Consider the following 15,896-nt stretch of genomic DNA (forward strand, 5'->3'; position numbering starts at 1 on the left):
TTCAGGAAACTTGAACCCCAACAAAAGGTATCGCCTCTAAGAACTTCCATATCTTCCAAGGGTGCACATCATTAAGCCTTGAGTTATGCGGCAGTCATTCCAGTCTGTATTTGTTGCTATTGCCCATCTTTTCATCCCTTTTGTTGTTTGTGAGTTGTTTGCATGGTCTTCTTTTTTCTCTTATACTTGCCAACATTTTATTTATATTATTTGTCTTAAAACATTTTTTTGGTGTTTTTGATCTTGTCTACCTTTTGTGTACCATTTCATTAATTGCTGCTTTTATCCTTATCAATTTACTCCTATTTTTGGGAGAGGAGAGTAGAAGGTCTGGAAGTGTGTATTTATTTTTCAATCTTTCTTGTTTCCTAGTAAATGTTGAGGACTAACTATGTCTCTCTGAGAACTGCTTTACCCATTTCCACAGATTTTAATATATTGTGCTCTCATTGTCATTCAGTTATAATAATTTATGGTTTCTGGTATGATTTCTGATGTAACTAAACTCTTAATAGAAGTGTGTATATTTCTAATTTTATTGCATTGTGGACAGTGTTCAAGGTTATTGGGTAGCAACTTTTTTGTAGCCTATATCAAGTTCAATTTTGGGTAATGCTTTATGTGTGTTTTAAAAAAAAATTGTACATTCTCTGAGTAGTGTGTGTATATACACACATATCAAGTATATATAGGGTATATATGTAAATATATAAAGTATTTATATTAAATATACAATGCATAAAGTATATATTTTGAACATATGTATTATTTTTCAAATTTTCTGTATGTCCTTACATTTGACTTTTTTTGCTTTAATGATTTTTTAAGTATATAAAATTGAAGATCTAAGAGAAGTATAGAAAACTTTCCCATTATAATTGTGGATTTGTAAATTTTTCTTTGTAATTCTATTTGTTGCTACTTTATATATTTCAAAATTATGTTGTTAGGTACGTGAAAGTTCATGATTAATATGTCTTATTTTAGATTGCTCCTTTTATAATTTTGAAAAATACTTTTTCTCCCCCTTATAGTGCTTTTGTCTTCTATTATCTTCTTTTAGAAGTCCTATTGGATTGATATTGGAACATTTAAATCTACTCGTTGAATTTTCCTTTGTTCCCTTGTATATGCTTTTCCCTTTGTGCTACATCCTGGGAGAATTACGTGGCCTGATCTTCCTGCTTCCTAATTTACTCTTCAGTGGTATTCATTCTGCTAAGTCAGCCAATCTTTTAAAATTTTGTGTTTCTCATTTTGTATGTGTCTAATTTCTGCTATTTATAATGCTGGATTTTTATTACACTTAGGATATCACATTTATTTCTGTTAAAGTGTTTAATGATTTATTATACCTTTATTCATTTTGCGAGTTCTTGGGTTTTCAGAATTTATTGTTTCCCTTTCATTGTGTTAGCTTTCTTAAATGTTTGGCTATTTTTCATTATATTGAGATTTCCCATTAAATCATCTATTGTAGCATGAGTAGCCAGGAATGGAGAGAGAAAGAAATTACTGCCACAGCATTTAGTAAAAATGTGGGTTGCATAGATTTCCATTTGGGTGTTAAAGCTTCGAGATCCTCTCTGGTACTGCCAGCCTCCCCTATATAGCTCTCTACCTTATGTTCCTATACTCACTCCTGCTTCCTGGAGGCAGACACCTCTGTGCTGCCCACTTTCTTTAAGTGTGTGTGTTTGCTTGTGGAATGTATAGAGCTGCTCCATTTATTTATTTATTTATTTATTTTACTTAAACTGATCACTCAACCTGTTCTTTGTCCTTTTCTATTTATTTTTTCAATTTTATTTATATTTATTTTTGTGGGGTACAGTGTGTTGTTTCAATACATTCATATACTGCACGATTCACTTAGAGTAGATAGCATAGTTTTGTACCCTTTAGTCCAACACTTCTCCTCCCTGCCATCTCCCTCTCTTCCCAGTCTCTGGTAACTATTACTCTACTTTCTACTTCTATGAGAGTCCCTTTTTTTTTTTTTAAGATTGCACATATGAGTACGATCATGTAGTAATTTGTCTTTCTGTGCTTGACTTACTTAACATGATGGATGATTTCCAGTTCCGTTCATATTGCTGCAAATGATAGGATATTTCTTTTATAGCTAAATAGTATTCCATCATGTATACATACCACATTTTTTTTTATACATTCATCTGTTGATGGGCATTTAAATTGATTCCATTGCTTGGCTGTTGTGAATATTGTGTTGCAGTGAACATGGGAGTGCAGATGCCTTTTTGATATATTGATTTTATTTCCCCTGAGTATATACCCAGTAGTGGAATATAGCTGAGCTATAAGGTAGATCTAGTTTTAGTTCTCTGAGGTAACTCCATACTGTTTTTCACAATGGCTGTACCAATTTGCACTCTCATCAACAATGTAGGAGTGTTCTCTATTCTCTGCATCTTTGACAGTATTTGCTATTTTCTGTCTTGTTGATAACAGCAATTCTAACTGGTGTGAGATGTTATCTCATTTTAATTTGCATTTCCCTGATGATTAGTGATGTTGAGCATTTTTTCATGTCTGTTGGTCATTTGTATGTCTTCTTTTGAGAAGTGTTAGTTCAGGTCCTTTGCCCATTTTTTAATTGGGTTGTTTGTGTTTTTGCTGTTAGGTTCCTTACATATTCTAGATATTATCCTCTTGTCTGATGTGTAGTTTGCAAACACTTTCTCCACTTCTGTAGGTTGTCTCTTCACTTTGTTGATAGTGTCCCTCATTGTGCAGAAGCTTTTTAGTTTGATGTAGTACCACTTGTGTATTTTCTTCTTCTTCTTCTTCTTTTTTTTTTTTTGTGGCTGGCTGGTACGGGGATTGAACCTTTGGCCTTGGTGTTATAACATCATTTGTGTATTTTTGCTTTACTTACCTGTGCCTTTGTAGTCTTGTTCAACAAAGCACTGCCCACTCCCATTTTGTGTAGCATTTCCCCTATGTTTTTTTCTAGCAGTTTCATAATTTGGGTGTTAAATTTAGGTCTTTAATCCATTTTAGGTTGATTTTTGTGTATAGTGAGAGATGTAAGTCTATTTTCAATATTCTGCATGTGGATATCCAGTTTTCCCAGCACTATTTATTGAAGAGGATGTCCTTTCCCCTCTGTGTATTCTTGGCACCTTTGTTGAAAATAAGTTGGCTGTAAGTGTGTAGGTTTGTTTCTGGCCTCTCTATTCTGTTCCATTGGTCCATTTGTCTATTTTATGCCACTACCATGCTGTTGTAATTACTATATCTTTGTAGTATATTTTGAAGTCAGGAAGTGCGATGCTTTCAACTTTGTTCTTTTTGTTCAAGATTGCTCTTGCTATATGGGATCATTAGTGGTTCCATACACAATTTAAGATAATTTTGTGAAGAATTTTATTGGTATTTTGATAGGGATTACATTGAATGGGTAGGTTGCTTTGGGTAATATGGACATTTTGATGATGTTAAATCTTTCAACCTATGAATATGGGATATCTTTTCATTTATTTGTGTCTTTTAATTTTTTTCACCAATGTCTTATAGTTTTCATTGTAGAGGTCTTTCACTACATTGGTTAAGTTTACTCCTAGGTATTTCATTTGTTTGGTAGCTATTGTGAATGGGATTGCTTTCATAATTTCTTCTTCAGCTATTTCATTATTGGTGTATAGGAAGGCTGTTGATTTTTATCTGTTGATTTTGTATCCTTGCAACTATACTGAATTTATTTATTAGTTCTAGTAATTTTTGGAGTGGAGTCATTAGGGTTTTGTATGTATATGATCATGTCATCTGCAAACAGGGATAGTTTGACTTCTTCCTTTCTGATTTGGATGCACTTTATTACTTTCTCTTGCACAGACTAGAACTTCTAGTACTGTATTGAATAGGAGTGAGGAAGGTGGACATCCTTATCTTGTTCCAGACCATAGAGGAAAAGGCTCCAAGTTTTGTCCACTTGGTATGATATTAGCTATGGGTTTGTCATATATGGCCTTTATTGTGTTGAGTTACATTCCTTCTATACCTAGTTTGTTCAGTGTTTTTATCATGAAGACGTACTGGATTTTATCAAATGCCTTTTCTGCATCTATTGAAATGATTATGTTTTTTCCCTTCATTCTGTTGATGTGATCTATCACACTTATAGATTTGCATGTATTGAGCCTCCTTGCATGCCTGGGGTGAATCCCACTTGGTCATGGTGAATGATCTTTTTAATGTGTTGTTGGATTCTGTTTGCTAGTATTTTATTGAGGATCTTCACATCTGTGTTCATTAGGGATACTGGTCTGTAGTTTTTTGTGTGTCTTTTTCCAGTTTTGGTATAAAATTAATGTTAGTCTCATTGAATGAGTTTGGAAGTATTCTCTTTGTTTGGAAGAGTTTGAGAAGAATTGATATTAGTCTTCTTTAAATGTTTGGTTGAATTTGTCAGTGAAGCTATCTGGTCCTGGGGTTTTCTTTGTTGGGAAACTTTTTATTACTGCTTCAATCTCATTACTCATTACTGGTCTGTTTAGGTTTCCTAGTTCTTTATGATTTAACTTTGATAAGTTGTATGTCCTGGAATTTATCATTTTCTTCTAGGTTTTCCAGTTTGTTTTCACATAGTTGTTCATAGTAGTCTGTTATCATCCTTTGTATTTCTGTGGTATAAGTTGTAATGTCTTCTTTTTCATTTCTGATTTTATTTATTTGAGTCTTCTCTCTTTTTTTCCTTTGTTAGTCTAGCTAAAGATGTATCAATTTTATCTTTCTGAAAAGCTGACTCTTTGTTTCCTCGATTTTTGTATTGTGTTTTTAATCTTTAATTCATTTATTTCTGCTCTGATATTTGTTATTTCTCTCCTACTGATTTTGGGTTTGGTTTGCTCTTGTTTTTCTAGTTCCTTGAGGGGTAATGTTAGGTTGTTTATTTGAAGTCTTTATTCTTTTTTGATGTTGGCATTTACTATAAACTTCCCTCTTAGAATGGCTTTTGCTATATCCAGTAGGTTCTGCTATGTTGCATTTTCATTTTCATTTCTTTCCAGGAATTTTTTAGTTTCTTTTTTGATTTCATTGTTGACCCATTTGTTGTTTAGGAACATGGTGTTTAAGTCCCATGTATTTGTTATTGATTTCTATTTTTATTCAATTGTGGTCAAATAAGGTAGTTGATATGATATCAATTTTTAAAACTTTGTTGAGATTTGTTTTGTGTCCTAACACAGTCTATTCTAGAGAATGTCCCATGTGCTGCCAAGAAGAATGTGTATTCTGCAGCTGTTGGGTGAAATGTTCTATATATGTCTGTTAGTCCAATCAGCCTGGAGTAGAGATTAATTCTGATCTTACTTGGTTACTTTTTTGTCTGAATGATCTGTCCTTTGCTGAAAGTAGGGTGTTAAGTCCCAGCTATTAATGTCATGGAGTCTATTTCTCTCACTAGGTTTAATAATATTGCCTTATATAACTAGATGCTCCAGAGTTGGGTGTGTATATATTTATATTTTTTATATCCTCATGTTCAACCTATCCCTTTATCATTGTATAATGACCTTCCTTATCCTTTTTTTTTTTCCTTGGCCTCAAGTCTATTTTATCTGATATAAGAATAGATATTCCTGCTCTTTTTTGGTTTCCTTTTGCATGAAGTGTCTTCTTCCATTTCTTCACTTTCAGATGGTGTGTGTCTTTATCAGTTTAGTGGTTTCTTGTAGGGGCAGCATATTATTGGTTCTTGTTTTATAATCCATGGAACCACTCTGTGTCTTTTAATTGGAGCACTTAATCCGTTTAGATTTAGGGTTATTGATATATAGGGAGTTGTGTTGCTATTTTTTTTTTTTCCTGGTTGTTTTGTACATTACTTTTTCTTTTTTCTGGTATTACTGCCTTTCTTTGTGGTCTGTTTTGGTTTCCATTTGCATGAAATGTCTTTCCATTCCTTCACTTTCAGTCAGTATGTGTCTTTAGTATATGTGCTGCTGAAGTGAGCACTGGTGTATGGATAGGTGAAATAAGTTTCTTGTAGGCAGCGAATTGTTGCTTTTTGTTTTATAATTCATTGAGCCACTCTGTGTCTTTTTATTGGGGCATTGAACCATTTAAATTTAGAGTTATTATTGATACATAGGGACTTGTTACTACCATTTTGTTACTTTTATCCTGGCTGTTTTGTTGATCCTTTTTTTCTGTTTTTCTGATCTTACTGTCTTCCTCTGTGATTGAATGGCTCTCTCTAGCAATAGTAGTATATTTCAATTTCTCACTATGTTGTGGTTACCCTGAGGCTTACAATAAAAGTATTATAGCTATAACAGATTATTTTAGACTAGTAACAACTTAACTTTGATATCTAAGAAAAAAGAAAAAGCCAAAGCCAACTCTATGCTTTGGCATCATCCCCTTTTCCCTCCACTTTTTGACTATTTGTTGTTTCAAGTTACATCTTTTAATATTGTTCGTATCTTATATGGATCTTGTATATTTTATCATCTTGTTAGGTTTGTCCTTTAGGCTTCATACTAAGGATGTAAGTAGTTTATTCACCACACTCGTGACATTGGAGTATTCTGAGGTTGTCTGTGAACTTACTTTACTAATGAGTTAGGTACCGTCAAATGCTTTCTTGCTGCTCCTCAACATCATCTTCTTTCAGACTGAGGGACTCCCGTTTAGCATTTTTTTGTAAGGCAGGTCTGGTGCTGATGAATTTCTTTAGGTTTTGTTTGTCTGGGAAAGACTTTATTTCTCCTTCATATTTGAAGGTTAGTTTTGCTATATAGAGAATTCTTTGCTGACAGTCTTCGTCCTTCAGCACCCTGAATATATCATCCTATTCTCTTCTGACCTGCAGGGTTTCTGCTGAGAAATCCTCTGAGAGATGTATTGGGGCTCCACTGAAAGTTATGTATGTCTTTTTTCTTGCTGTCTTCTGTATTCTTTCTCTGTCTTTTGTTCTTGATAATTTGATTATGATATTCCTTGGGGTGTTCCTCCTTGGACTGAATTTGACTGGCAACCATTGAGCTTCCCGTACCTGTATGCTGCCATCTTTCTCCATACTTGGGGAAATTTTAGCCATTATTTCCTTGAATATGATTTCTACATCTTTTCTTTTTCCTCTCCTTTGGGTACACTAGTCATGCAGATGTTATTTTGCTTGAGGGAGATCCATATTAGCTGTTTCATTTTTTTTTGTTACTTTTTTTTTCTCTTTGCTCCTCTGATTTTATAATTTCATATGTTTTATCTTTGAGCTCACTGATTTTTTTCTCAGTTGCTATTGGAGCTTTCCATCTAGTTTTTCAGTTCAGAACATGTATTTTTTATTTCTAGAATTTCTACTTTTTTTAAATAGATTCCTTTGTCAGATTTCTCTTTCTGCACCTGGATTGTTTTCTATATGTATTTTCTTGTGACTCCCTGAACATCCTTAAGAAGATTATTCTGAGTTCTGTGTCAGATGTCTCATAAATCCACTGGTCCTCTGGATCCATTGCTGGTGCTTTGTTTCCTTTGATGGCATTGTATTTCTCATTATTTCTCTTTGTGTCTTTACATGGATGCCTCAGCATTTGAGGAGACTGCCACCTCTTCTAGGTTTTCTAGGTGTTCTTTGGTGGTGTTAGAACTTTACTGGCTAATATCAGAGCTTTGTCTCTGGTCTGTGGTTTTCTGGGTTTCTTTGTTTTAGTTTTTTTGTTTTTGTTTTTTTGTTGTTGTTGTTGTTATTGTTGTTTCATTTTATATTGGATTATTAGCTACCACCACCACTTAAATTCTGTACTGGTACTAATTTGCTGTCCTTTGGTTAATTCCAAAATTGAGAGAACTTCCTGTTGGGACCAACACTTGAGCCCTGTTGTTGCACTAAATTGCTGCTTTATTGCTGATTCTTTGGGGAAGGACTTTTGTGCAGATCAGTTTTTAATTGTTAGGCTTTTAATTAGTTCCATGTCTTGTGAGGTCATAAACACCTGGTCTGTGTAGAACTTCTAGCCCAGAATTGAGTCTTTCCAGCAAATTGCATGCCCTGCAGTTCTGGCATCCTAACCACTCTCCACTGAGTTGGCCTATGCCACTTAGAAGGCAGATCAGCTACTCATGGTGAGCTCCAGCATTCCCCCAGTGGACCAGCCTCCTCTCCACACTCCATACATTTCCTGCAGGGCTGGCTGTGCATGGGTCTCTCACCATGACCCATCGGCCCCTGGGTGGCTTCTTTCTTTCATCAGCTATGGCGCCTCACTTCTATGTGGGTCCACAGGAACCCTGACAGTGGTTTTGTTGGCCTGGGGGCTGGTATGGTGTCCTCAGAGGCCCTCTTCTTGTTGACAGACTACAGCTGCAGCTTTCGCAAGCTCCTGATTCATGACGTCCAACTTCTTTGTGTCCCTCACTCAGCCTCCATGAAATGGCTGGGGCTTGAAATGGTCAAAGTAGTCCCTTCTCCCTCTCACTGTAGCTTTTCCTACCTAAGTGGCTAAACTCTGCAGGTCTCTCCTCCTCTTCCACCTAGCTCCAGCAGTCCTGGGTTGGCAGTCTTTGCTTTTTAATAGTTGTAAATTGGTCAGTTGTGGGGGAGAGTGATCCTGGGGACTTCTTGATGATATTCAGTCTCCCTTTGGCCCTTTCTTGCACCTCACCTCTACCTCTTCAAACATGAACACACTTGATGATGCTTCTATCCTACCTAGTATATTCCATCTTCCATCTCATTCTACCTACTTCCTAGCTTACAGGGTTTTTTCTAGTTCATGGTCACTGAGAGTGTGTTTTCTTGTTTTTCTACTCTGCTACTCTACTTTCAAAGACTGAACAAACATATTTGAACCTATATTTCTCTAGCAACATGTGGGAATGTAAATAAATGATGTTTTCTTCTTTGCTTATCTTTTTATATTTGACTTTGGGTATTTATTGTATTTGTAATGAGGGAGACGTTTGTGTGTGTGTGCGTGTGTGTGTGTGTGTGTGTGTGTGTGTGTGTGTGGTGTGTGTATTAAAGTTTTAAAATATAAATGTTCTTTTGTGATTCCGTAGTGGAAGTGGTGACCCAGGATGAAAGAGAGCAGCTGAACACACCTGCTTCCTTAAGATGTTCTCTGCAAACTTCTCAGGAAGTCTTGATTGTGACATGGCAGAAAAAGAAGGCTGCAAGCCCAGAAAACATGGTCACCTTCAGCAAGAACCATGGGGTTGTGGTCCAGCCTGCCTATAAGGACAAGATAAACATCACTCAGCTGGGACTCCAGAACTCAACCATCACCTTTTGGAACACCACCTTGGAGGATGAAGGGTGTTACATGTGTCACTTCAATACCTTTGGTTCTGGGAAGATCTCAGGAACAGCCTGCCTCACTCTCTATGGTGAGAGTCTCTGAGAATATATTGTCACTATGTGGAAATACTATGTCCAAGAGTGTCTGAAAAACGGTTACAATGTCTGGGTTTCTTTGGGCCCTAATCCCAGAAAGTTTCATGAGAAGACACTTAGCATTTCATGTCTACTGTAGCTGTGGTTATGATTATTTGGAGAGTTCATGAGGCTACATTGAGTTCTCCGGCTGGGGCTATCTTTTCTCTGAGGGATCCTGCAGTCAGAAAGAGTAAATTGAGGACAATGGTGAGGGCAACAAGTTTTCTATAAGCAGTGGTATGATTCAGACCTGGCTTTGCCATTAACAGTCATGTGACTCAAGAAAGATCTTGTCCACTCTCTGCACCAGAGTTTGTTTATCTGGACGGTAAGTGTGAAATAGATGATCTTTAGGGTCCCTTACAACTTTAACCTTTTGGATCTAAGGACAAAGCCAGATTGGGCTGACCTGGAGTCAGTTACAGTGCTCATTCTTTGCTTCAGGGTAGCTCTTTCCAGATTGATAAGGGTACATGCAGCAGAGGCTCCTCATACCTGAAATGATGCCAACTAGGGACATAACTGGATAATAAGCATTTTTTTAAAAATTCACAAGGTTGACAAACTGAGGCAGTAGTTAATGACCCAAGTGGGTCTCTATACAGGATTTACCTGCAACTTCTCATTCTACCAGCCCCAATTCCTCCGCCCCTTTGCCAAATTTGCCTTATGATCCTTTATTAGTTTGTGGGGGAGGAGGTGATCAGGAAAAAAATTCCATGATTTCTCATTTCATTTAGTTATGCTGATTTTTTTAAATTGGTACTCACAAATTACTACCTCTCACATTAACAAGCTTTATTTTTTATTTTTTGTGCCTGTCTTAGGTCACATTTGTATAAACATCTAGCTCTTTTTTTATGTGTTATCTTTCTAAAGTTAGTGGACACCTGTGTGTGTGTGTGTGTGTGTGTGTGTGTGTGTGTGTGTGTGTGTTTTCAGTCTTGTTTATAGCTGGTGTCCTGTAAAATATTTGTCTAGTAAATGATTTAATAAATGAATGATACATCAGTCAAACTTTAGAAAGGAGGTGATTTCTGGATATTTTAATGTTAGAAGAGGTTTTAATGATCTAATCTAACCTTTCTCTTTAGGACTGGACTCAAAAGAAAAAAATATCTAGTGACTAAATTTCAGTGAGTACTTGAATAAGGAACAACTAGATATTAGCTTCAATTGTTTAGGATTAATTAATATGCAAATGTGTCCCTAGTGGATGATTAAACGTTAGATGTCCAGATCACATAGGTTTAGACTTCAGTTAGTTACCCATGAGATAAATCCACTTTCACTGTAACTCTTTGATCCCATTCAGTGGGGTGGCAAAAGTTATCTTCTTAGACAGAATAGATAATTCTAAGTGCTACACAGACATGTATCAATAAAGCCATCCACCAGTGGCCCCTAACATCTCTGTGAGATTTAAACAAACAAAAAAAAAAAACGAGTAAACGCGCACTTTTAAAATGCAATCAAAAGACTGGTGGTAAGACTTTGAAACCAGACCTCTTTTTGGCATTCTGCTAAGTGCATACTGTAAATTTAATAAGCAGTCAAATTTTACAATAGGAATTTGTCCTTTCTTGCCTTCATTCCTGTGAGATTGACAGATGATGACAAGAAGAAAATGCACAATTTATAAGTACCTTTGTATGTTTTTGGATTACTAGGTATCAGTACCAGTGAATTAGAATTAACCATAATTTGGGCCGAGCCCATGGCGCACTTGGGAGAGTGCAGCACTCCCGCGGCGGGTTCGGATCCTATATAGGGATGACCGGTGCGCTCACAGCGCTCACTGGCTGAGCGCGGTGCGGCCGGTCTCAAAAAGGACAAAAAAAAAAAAGAATTAACCATAATTTTAGGTATGGAATGTTCTCATTACCTAAAGAGTTTTCCAATACTTCTTTCCACCTCCCGTTTTTGCAAGTAGATTGAAAATAATTTTAGGTTCTCCTATTATTCAGTAGTTTTGCACACTTTAACAGTGTGAATTTAGAATTAAAAGAAGAAGCTAAAATAATAGGAATCTCAAGTCGAAGTGCTTTAGGGAGCCAGAACAGCATAATGGAGCATAGGCTTGGTAGGTATAGACTAGAGCATAAATCCCAGCTCAGTCACTGTGTGACTTTGGGCACCGGTCTTTTCACACTTCTGAGCCTGTTTTCTTATTTGTAAAATGCTTATAATAATTCTCTCACAATATTGTAAGTATTAAGTGAAATGTGTAAATTGCCTACTACAGTGGGCCCTCAGATATTTATTTTTATTGTTTTTTTATTATGCATATTGTTCTTCCTATTTTTTATAGCTGCCTAAGTCTAGAGAAAGGGGAAGACTGGTTAAGTAACAATTATAAAAACTTTGTAAGCTAATCTTTCAGTGACTTATTTTCCTTCAAGTTTCTGGTCTTTCATTAATCACACCACAAGAAACCCATATTTTTAGACTGAAAGAGCAAGAAAATTGTGTCAGTGCTCATAATTTTCATCTTTATGATAAAGTGAAAAGACATTGGCTTGAATATGATGTGTAAGGAAGCTCTGGCTTGCTTGTTGAGGGGGATCTTGGAGTTGTAGTACTTGTATCCTACAAATCTTTTACTGAATTTCCTTACTGCCATAAAAGAATCAGCCAGTTTGATATTTATAGAAGGTATTTGGTGCTCTCATTCACGGCAAAGGATTTGATAATTGATGAAAGATTCTTGAAACACAAGCAATATCAACTGGGGAAAGCCAAGGATGAAATGTAAAATTCAGAAACAACTTTAATAAAGCCTGAATTGAAATAACTGCCAAAAAAAAAAAAATCCAGGAGGCTTAGTTTGATGAGATTCCTTTCCTCTCAACTGACACATAGCTGAGATGAAGGTTTAGGAAGTGGGAATAAGGGGTAACTTGGGGGCATGGCACACTTGATGGTGGTTTTAGGAACAAGAAGACAAACTTAGGTTATTAGGAATATTAAAGTGAGAGTTTAAGCACATCAGGAATACTGGCCATGGGGGAAGAGGAGGTTCAGTGGGTAAGAATGCAAGGAAGGTATGACAGCACCAAATACATGTTTCTTTCATTTATTTTTCCTGTGATGAGTCCTCTCTGCTGAATCTTATGTCAGGCTTTCTTGTTGATTTCCACTTCTTTCATTCTCTCCGTGTGTCTGTGTCTGTCTCTTGGTCTGTCTCTCTCTCTTCCCCTTTCCCTTCCTCTCTCCCTCCCCCCTTTCCTACCATGTCCTCTTATCTCACTTTTATTCTTTTTCCTTCTTAAGTCTTACTTTTCTCATTTCTGTTCCATTTTTTTCTCTTCCTCTTCTCTCATTTTTTTCCTCATACTCACCCTTCTTGTAATCTTTTGTATTATTTTTCACCTAAGAACCAGACTTGTCTGAGTCTTCTAGCAAGTAATCCTGTTGTCTTCCACACTGACCCTTCGCAGCCACACCTTATAGCTTTTATCTAAGCTATTCTTTGATACACCTGACACCCACTCTGGCCGTGCAACTGTACTCCTCTTCCTTCACTTTTATCACTCTCCCTCCAGTGCTTGCTGATGTTAGCAATCTGGGCACTCTTTAGACAGAGCCACAGTTCGGTAGCCCCCCACCCCCACCCCACCCCCCAGCTCATGGTCATCCACCCAACGCTTGACCCTATAAGCAGAGACCAGGCTTTCAGTTAGCTTTGCCCTTTAATGGTCTAGTGTGCTCCAAAGACAACCACAGAGACAAGTCTGCATTTGCTTGGCAGAGGTAAATTCAATGTTCCAACAAAAATGAACTCAGTCAGGGGACTTCTAAAAGGGAACAGGCTACAGCTGGCCTGAAAATAATGTCTGTTTCTCATAAGCTATTTTCTTTTTACTTCATCAGGTGATCTCCAAGGTTCTTCCAGCTGTCATTCTTTGATTTTTCTGGTTATTGGCTATGCATTTCTACTTTTCATTTGTGTAGATCTTCCAAACAGGGACTTTCCAAGTCTCCTCTGTGCATCTCATGATTCATTGGTCCAGCTCCAAACAGAAAATGGCTGTCTGTAAGCAGCAGCCCCTGTATGGGCTGTGTTCTGAAACTGCCCTGGTGCTTCTGATCAGTGCAGGCTACATGTATGGAGGTGCTGATTGGGGGTTATTGTCAAACTATTTGAGAGGAATACCCAGAAGAAGGCAGAGATGCTGCATTGCCCGTGGAAGAGAAAAACAGAATAACTAGGCTTTGGACTGTTAGAGAGAGAAGAGTATCATCTGACTTCTCAGTACCCTCTGTCCACCCGGTTAATTCTGCTTGAGACATACTACAGAGAGAGTCTTGTCTTCTCATCATAGGTTTATACTAGGCCAATCTCCATCCCGCAGGTCAGAGAATTAGAGAAGGAAGAACTGGGAAGACCCCTGTTGGGGTGGGGTGTGTCACCTTGTCTTTCTAGCCCCCACCATCTTTCTGTAAGGATCTTCCCCTCATCTCTCTGAAGAGAGTGCAGGACTCAGACCAGGTGCTTAACTGACGGCAGATCAATTTTTTTTTTGTCCCAGTACAGCCCACAGTATTCCTTCACTACAAACTCTCTGAAGACAACCTAAATATCACCTGCTCCGCCACTGCCCGCCCAGCCCCCGTGATCTCCTGGAAGGTTGCTGGGTCAGGGATTGAGAATAGTACTGAGAGTCTCTCACACCCAAATGGGACCACATCTGTCACCAGCATCCTCCAAGTCAAAGACCCCAAGAGTCAGGTGGGGAAGGAGGTGATCTGCCAGGTGCTGCACCTGGGGACTGTGTCCAACTTCAGGCAAACCGTGAACAAAGGTAAGAGAAAGGGCAAAGATGGCTGTGGTTGCGTCTGTGTTCACACATGTGGAAAATAGTGAATGTCCGCAGAGACTTTCAGCCTATTAGCAAAAGCGCTAAGTAAGGAGAGAACGGAGTAAGTAAGGAAAGAAAAACAGAGTTAAGAAAGCAAATAAAGCAAGGTTGACTTTGGTGAAAGTGGCACATTGCCACATACCAAATATTGTTGCTGAGATCCATTCATTCATTTATTTCTTCTATTCTAATAACACTTACTGAGTGCCTGTTGTGCTCCAAACTTTGGGTTGAGCATGAAAAATAAAATAATGAGGAGAAAACTCAGTCCCTGCACTTAGAGAGCTTCTAGTCTACTAGGAAATACAGAGAAGTGGCTGGGCAATTGTAAAACTGCATGTTAAATGCTTCAAAAAGAAAGCTACATGCACCATGAAAGGATTGGAGGTGTGGGAGGAGGGGCATCAGCTCAGTCTGGGGGGGAATTTCCCGGAAGAAGTGACATCTATGACGAAGTATCTGTAAAATCTCCACTGTGGGAAAGGGGCTGATATGAATCACCTTTTTTAATGCAAACTGTTTCCCATTCAAGTCTCCTTTTGTTCTCTTGTGTTTCTATCTAAACTACTGTCTCTGGGCCTTGCAAATACAAGAGGTGAGAATTATTGGTGAGAGAATAAAGGCAGCAGTGATTTTAGGGACAAGTTTTAGCGATAGCCACAGTTTTCTTTTTCTATGTAGTTCTGAAGCACTAACAGTGGTTGAAGCACTCAGTAATAAGCCTCCTAAAAAATATTTCTGCTCCTTTTGAACAATAAAATCTGGAAAAGCTTTTCTAGGCATGCCTTATTCGTGCAGTGGCCGAATCTCCTAGGGAACATCTCCTGTAGGCATTTCTGGGGTCCCTGAAAACCCAGACTAACTCGAAAGTGGATATTTAGGTAAATATGGTCAAAAAGGCTTGATGTGTTGGATTTGGATATTTGTAAAGAGATTCTCAGATTTAGACAAGGCAAAAGGAAAATTTTCCAGAAAAACAAGAAAAGGAACATGTCTTCTCTCCTGAGAATGTCAAATTTGACATACCATTTATGTTTATATATCATTTGTATAATATTTGTTAATTCTGTGACCATTTACCAAAAATATTCCATGCTCAAAGCATTATGCCAAGCACTAGAACTATAGATATTAGACAAATTCCTGTCTGATGGTGCTCAGTTAAATTGTAATGTGACAAGAAAAAAATAAAATAAAATAAATTGTGACAAATTCCATTATGGAGCTAATGGAGAAGATGCTGGAGATTCCCCAATCAGGGAGCATTTTTTTCTGCCTTTTTATTACAAAGTGGCACTGAGGAGCTGATATTTAGGCTGAGCTGATTTATTGAGTACTGAAAAGAGATTTAATAACAAAGACATAGAGAAGAAATACAATAAAAACATTTAGATGGGTTATTTCTCGGGGCTGAGATCATGAGATTCATGTTTTTTTTCTATTTACTTCTCTGTATTTTTTTCAAAATTTCCACAATAAACATATATTACTTTGATGGATAATATAGCAAAGAATATGTGCTTTGGAGGCAAACAGACTTTTGACCAAGCCTTGACCCACCCATTTACTGCCCTGATTTTGAGCCCACTTCTCTGAGCCTCAGGTTTTTTTTAATCTGTTATATAAAA

At 37.3% G+C, this 15,896-nt stretch overlaps 1 protein-coding gene across 4 annotated transcripts in view; it reads left to right on the top strand.

Annotated features, from left to right (window-relative positions):
- LOC103591339 (OX-2 membrane glycoprotein) overlaps positions 1-15,896 on the top strand; it is a 42,705-nt gene that overhangs the window by 14,968 nt on the left and 11,841 nt on the right. For all 4 annotated transcript variants that reach the window (XM_008573779.1, XM_008573777.1, XM_008573778.1 and 1 more), the window contains exons 3-4: positions 9,031-9,357; positions 13,939-14,211. In XM_008573779.1, coding sequence (XP_008572001.1) covers positions 9,031-9,357; positions 13,939-14,211 — 600 coding nt within the window. The remainder of the gene's footprint in view (positions 1-9,030; positions 9,358-13,938; positions 14,212-15,896) is intronic.

This window comes from Galeopterus variegatus, unplaced genomic scaffold (genome assembly GCF_000696425.1).
Source record: "Galeopterus variegatus unplaced genomic scaffold, G_variegatus-3.0.2 Scaffold963, whole genome shotgun sequence".
Taxonomy (NCBI): domain Eukaryota; kingdom Metazoa; phylum Chordata; class Mammalia; order Dermoptera; family Cynocephalidae; genus Galeopterus; species Galeopterus variegatus.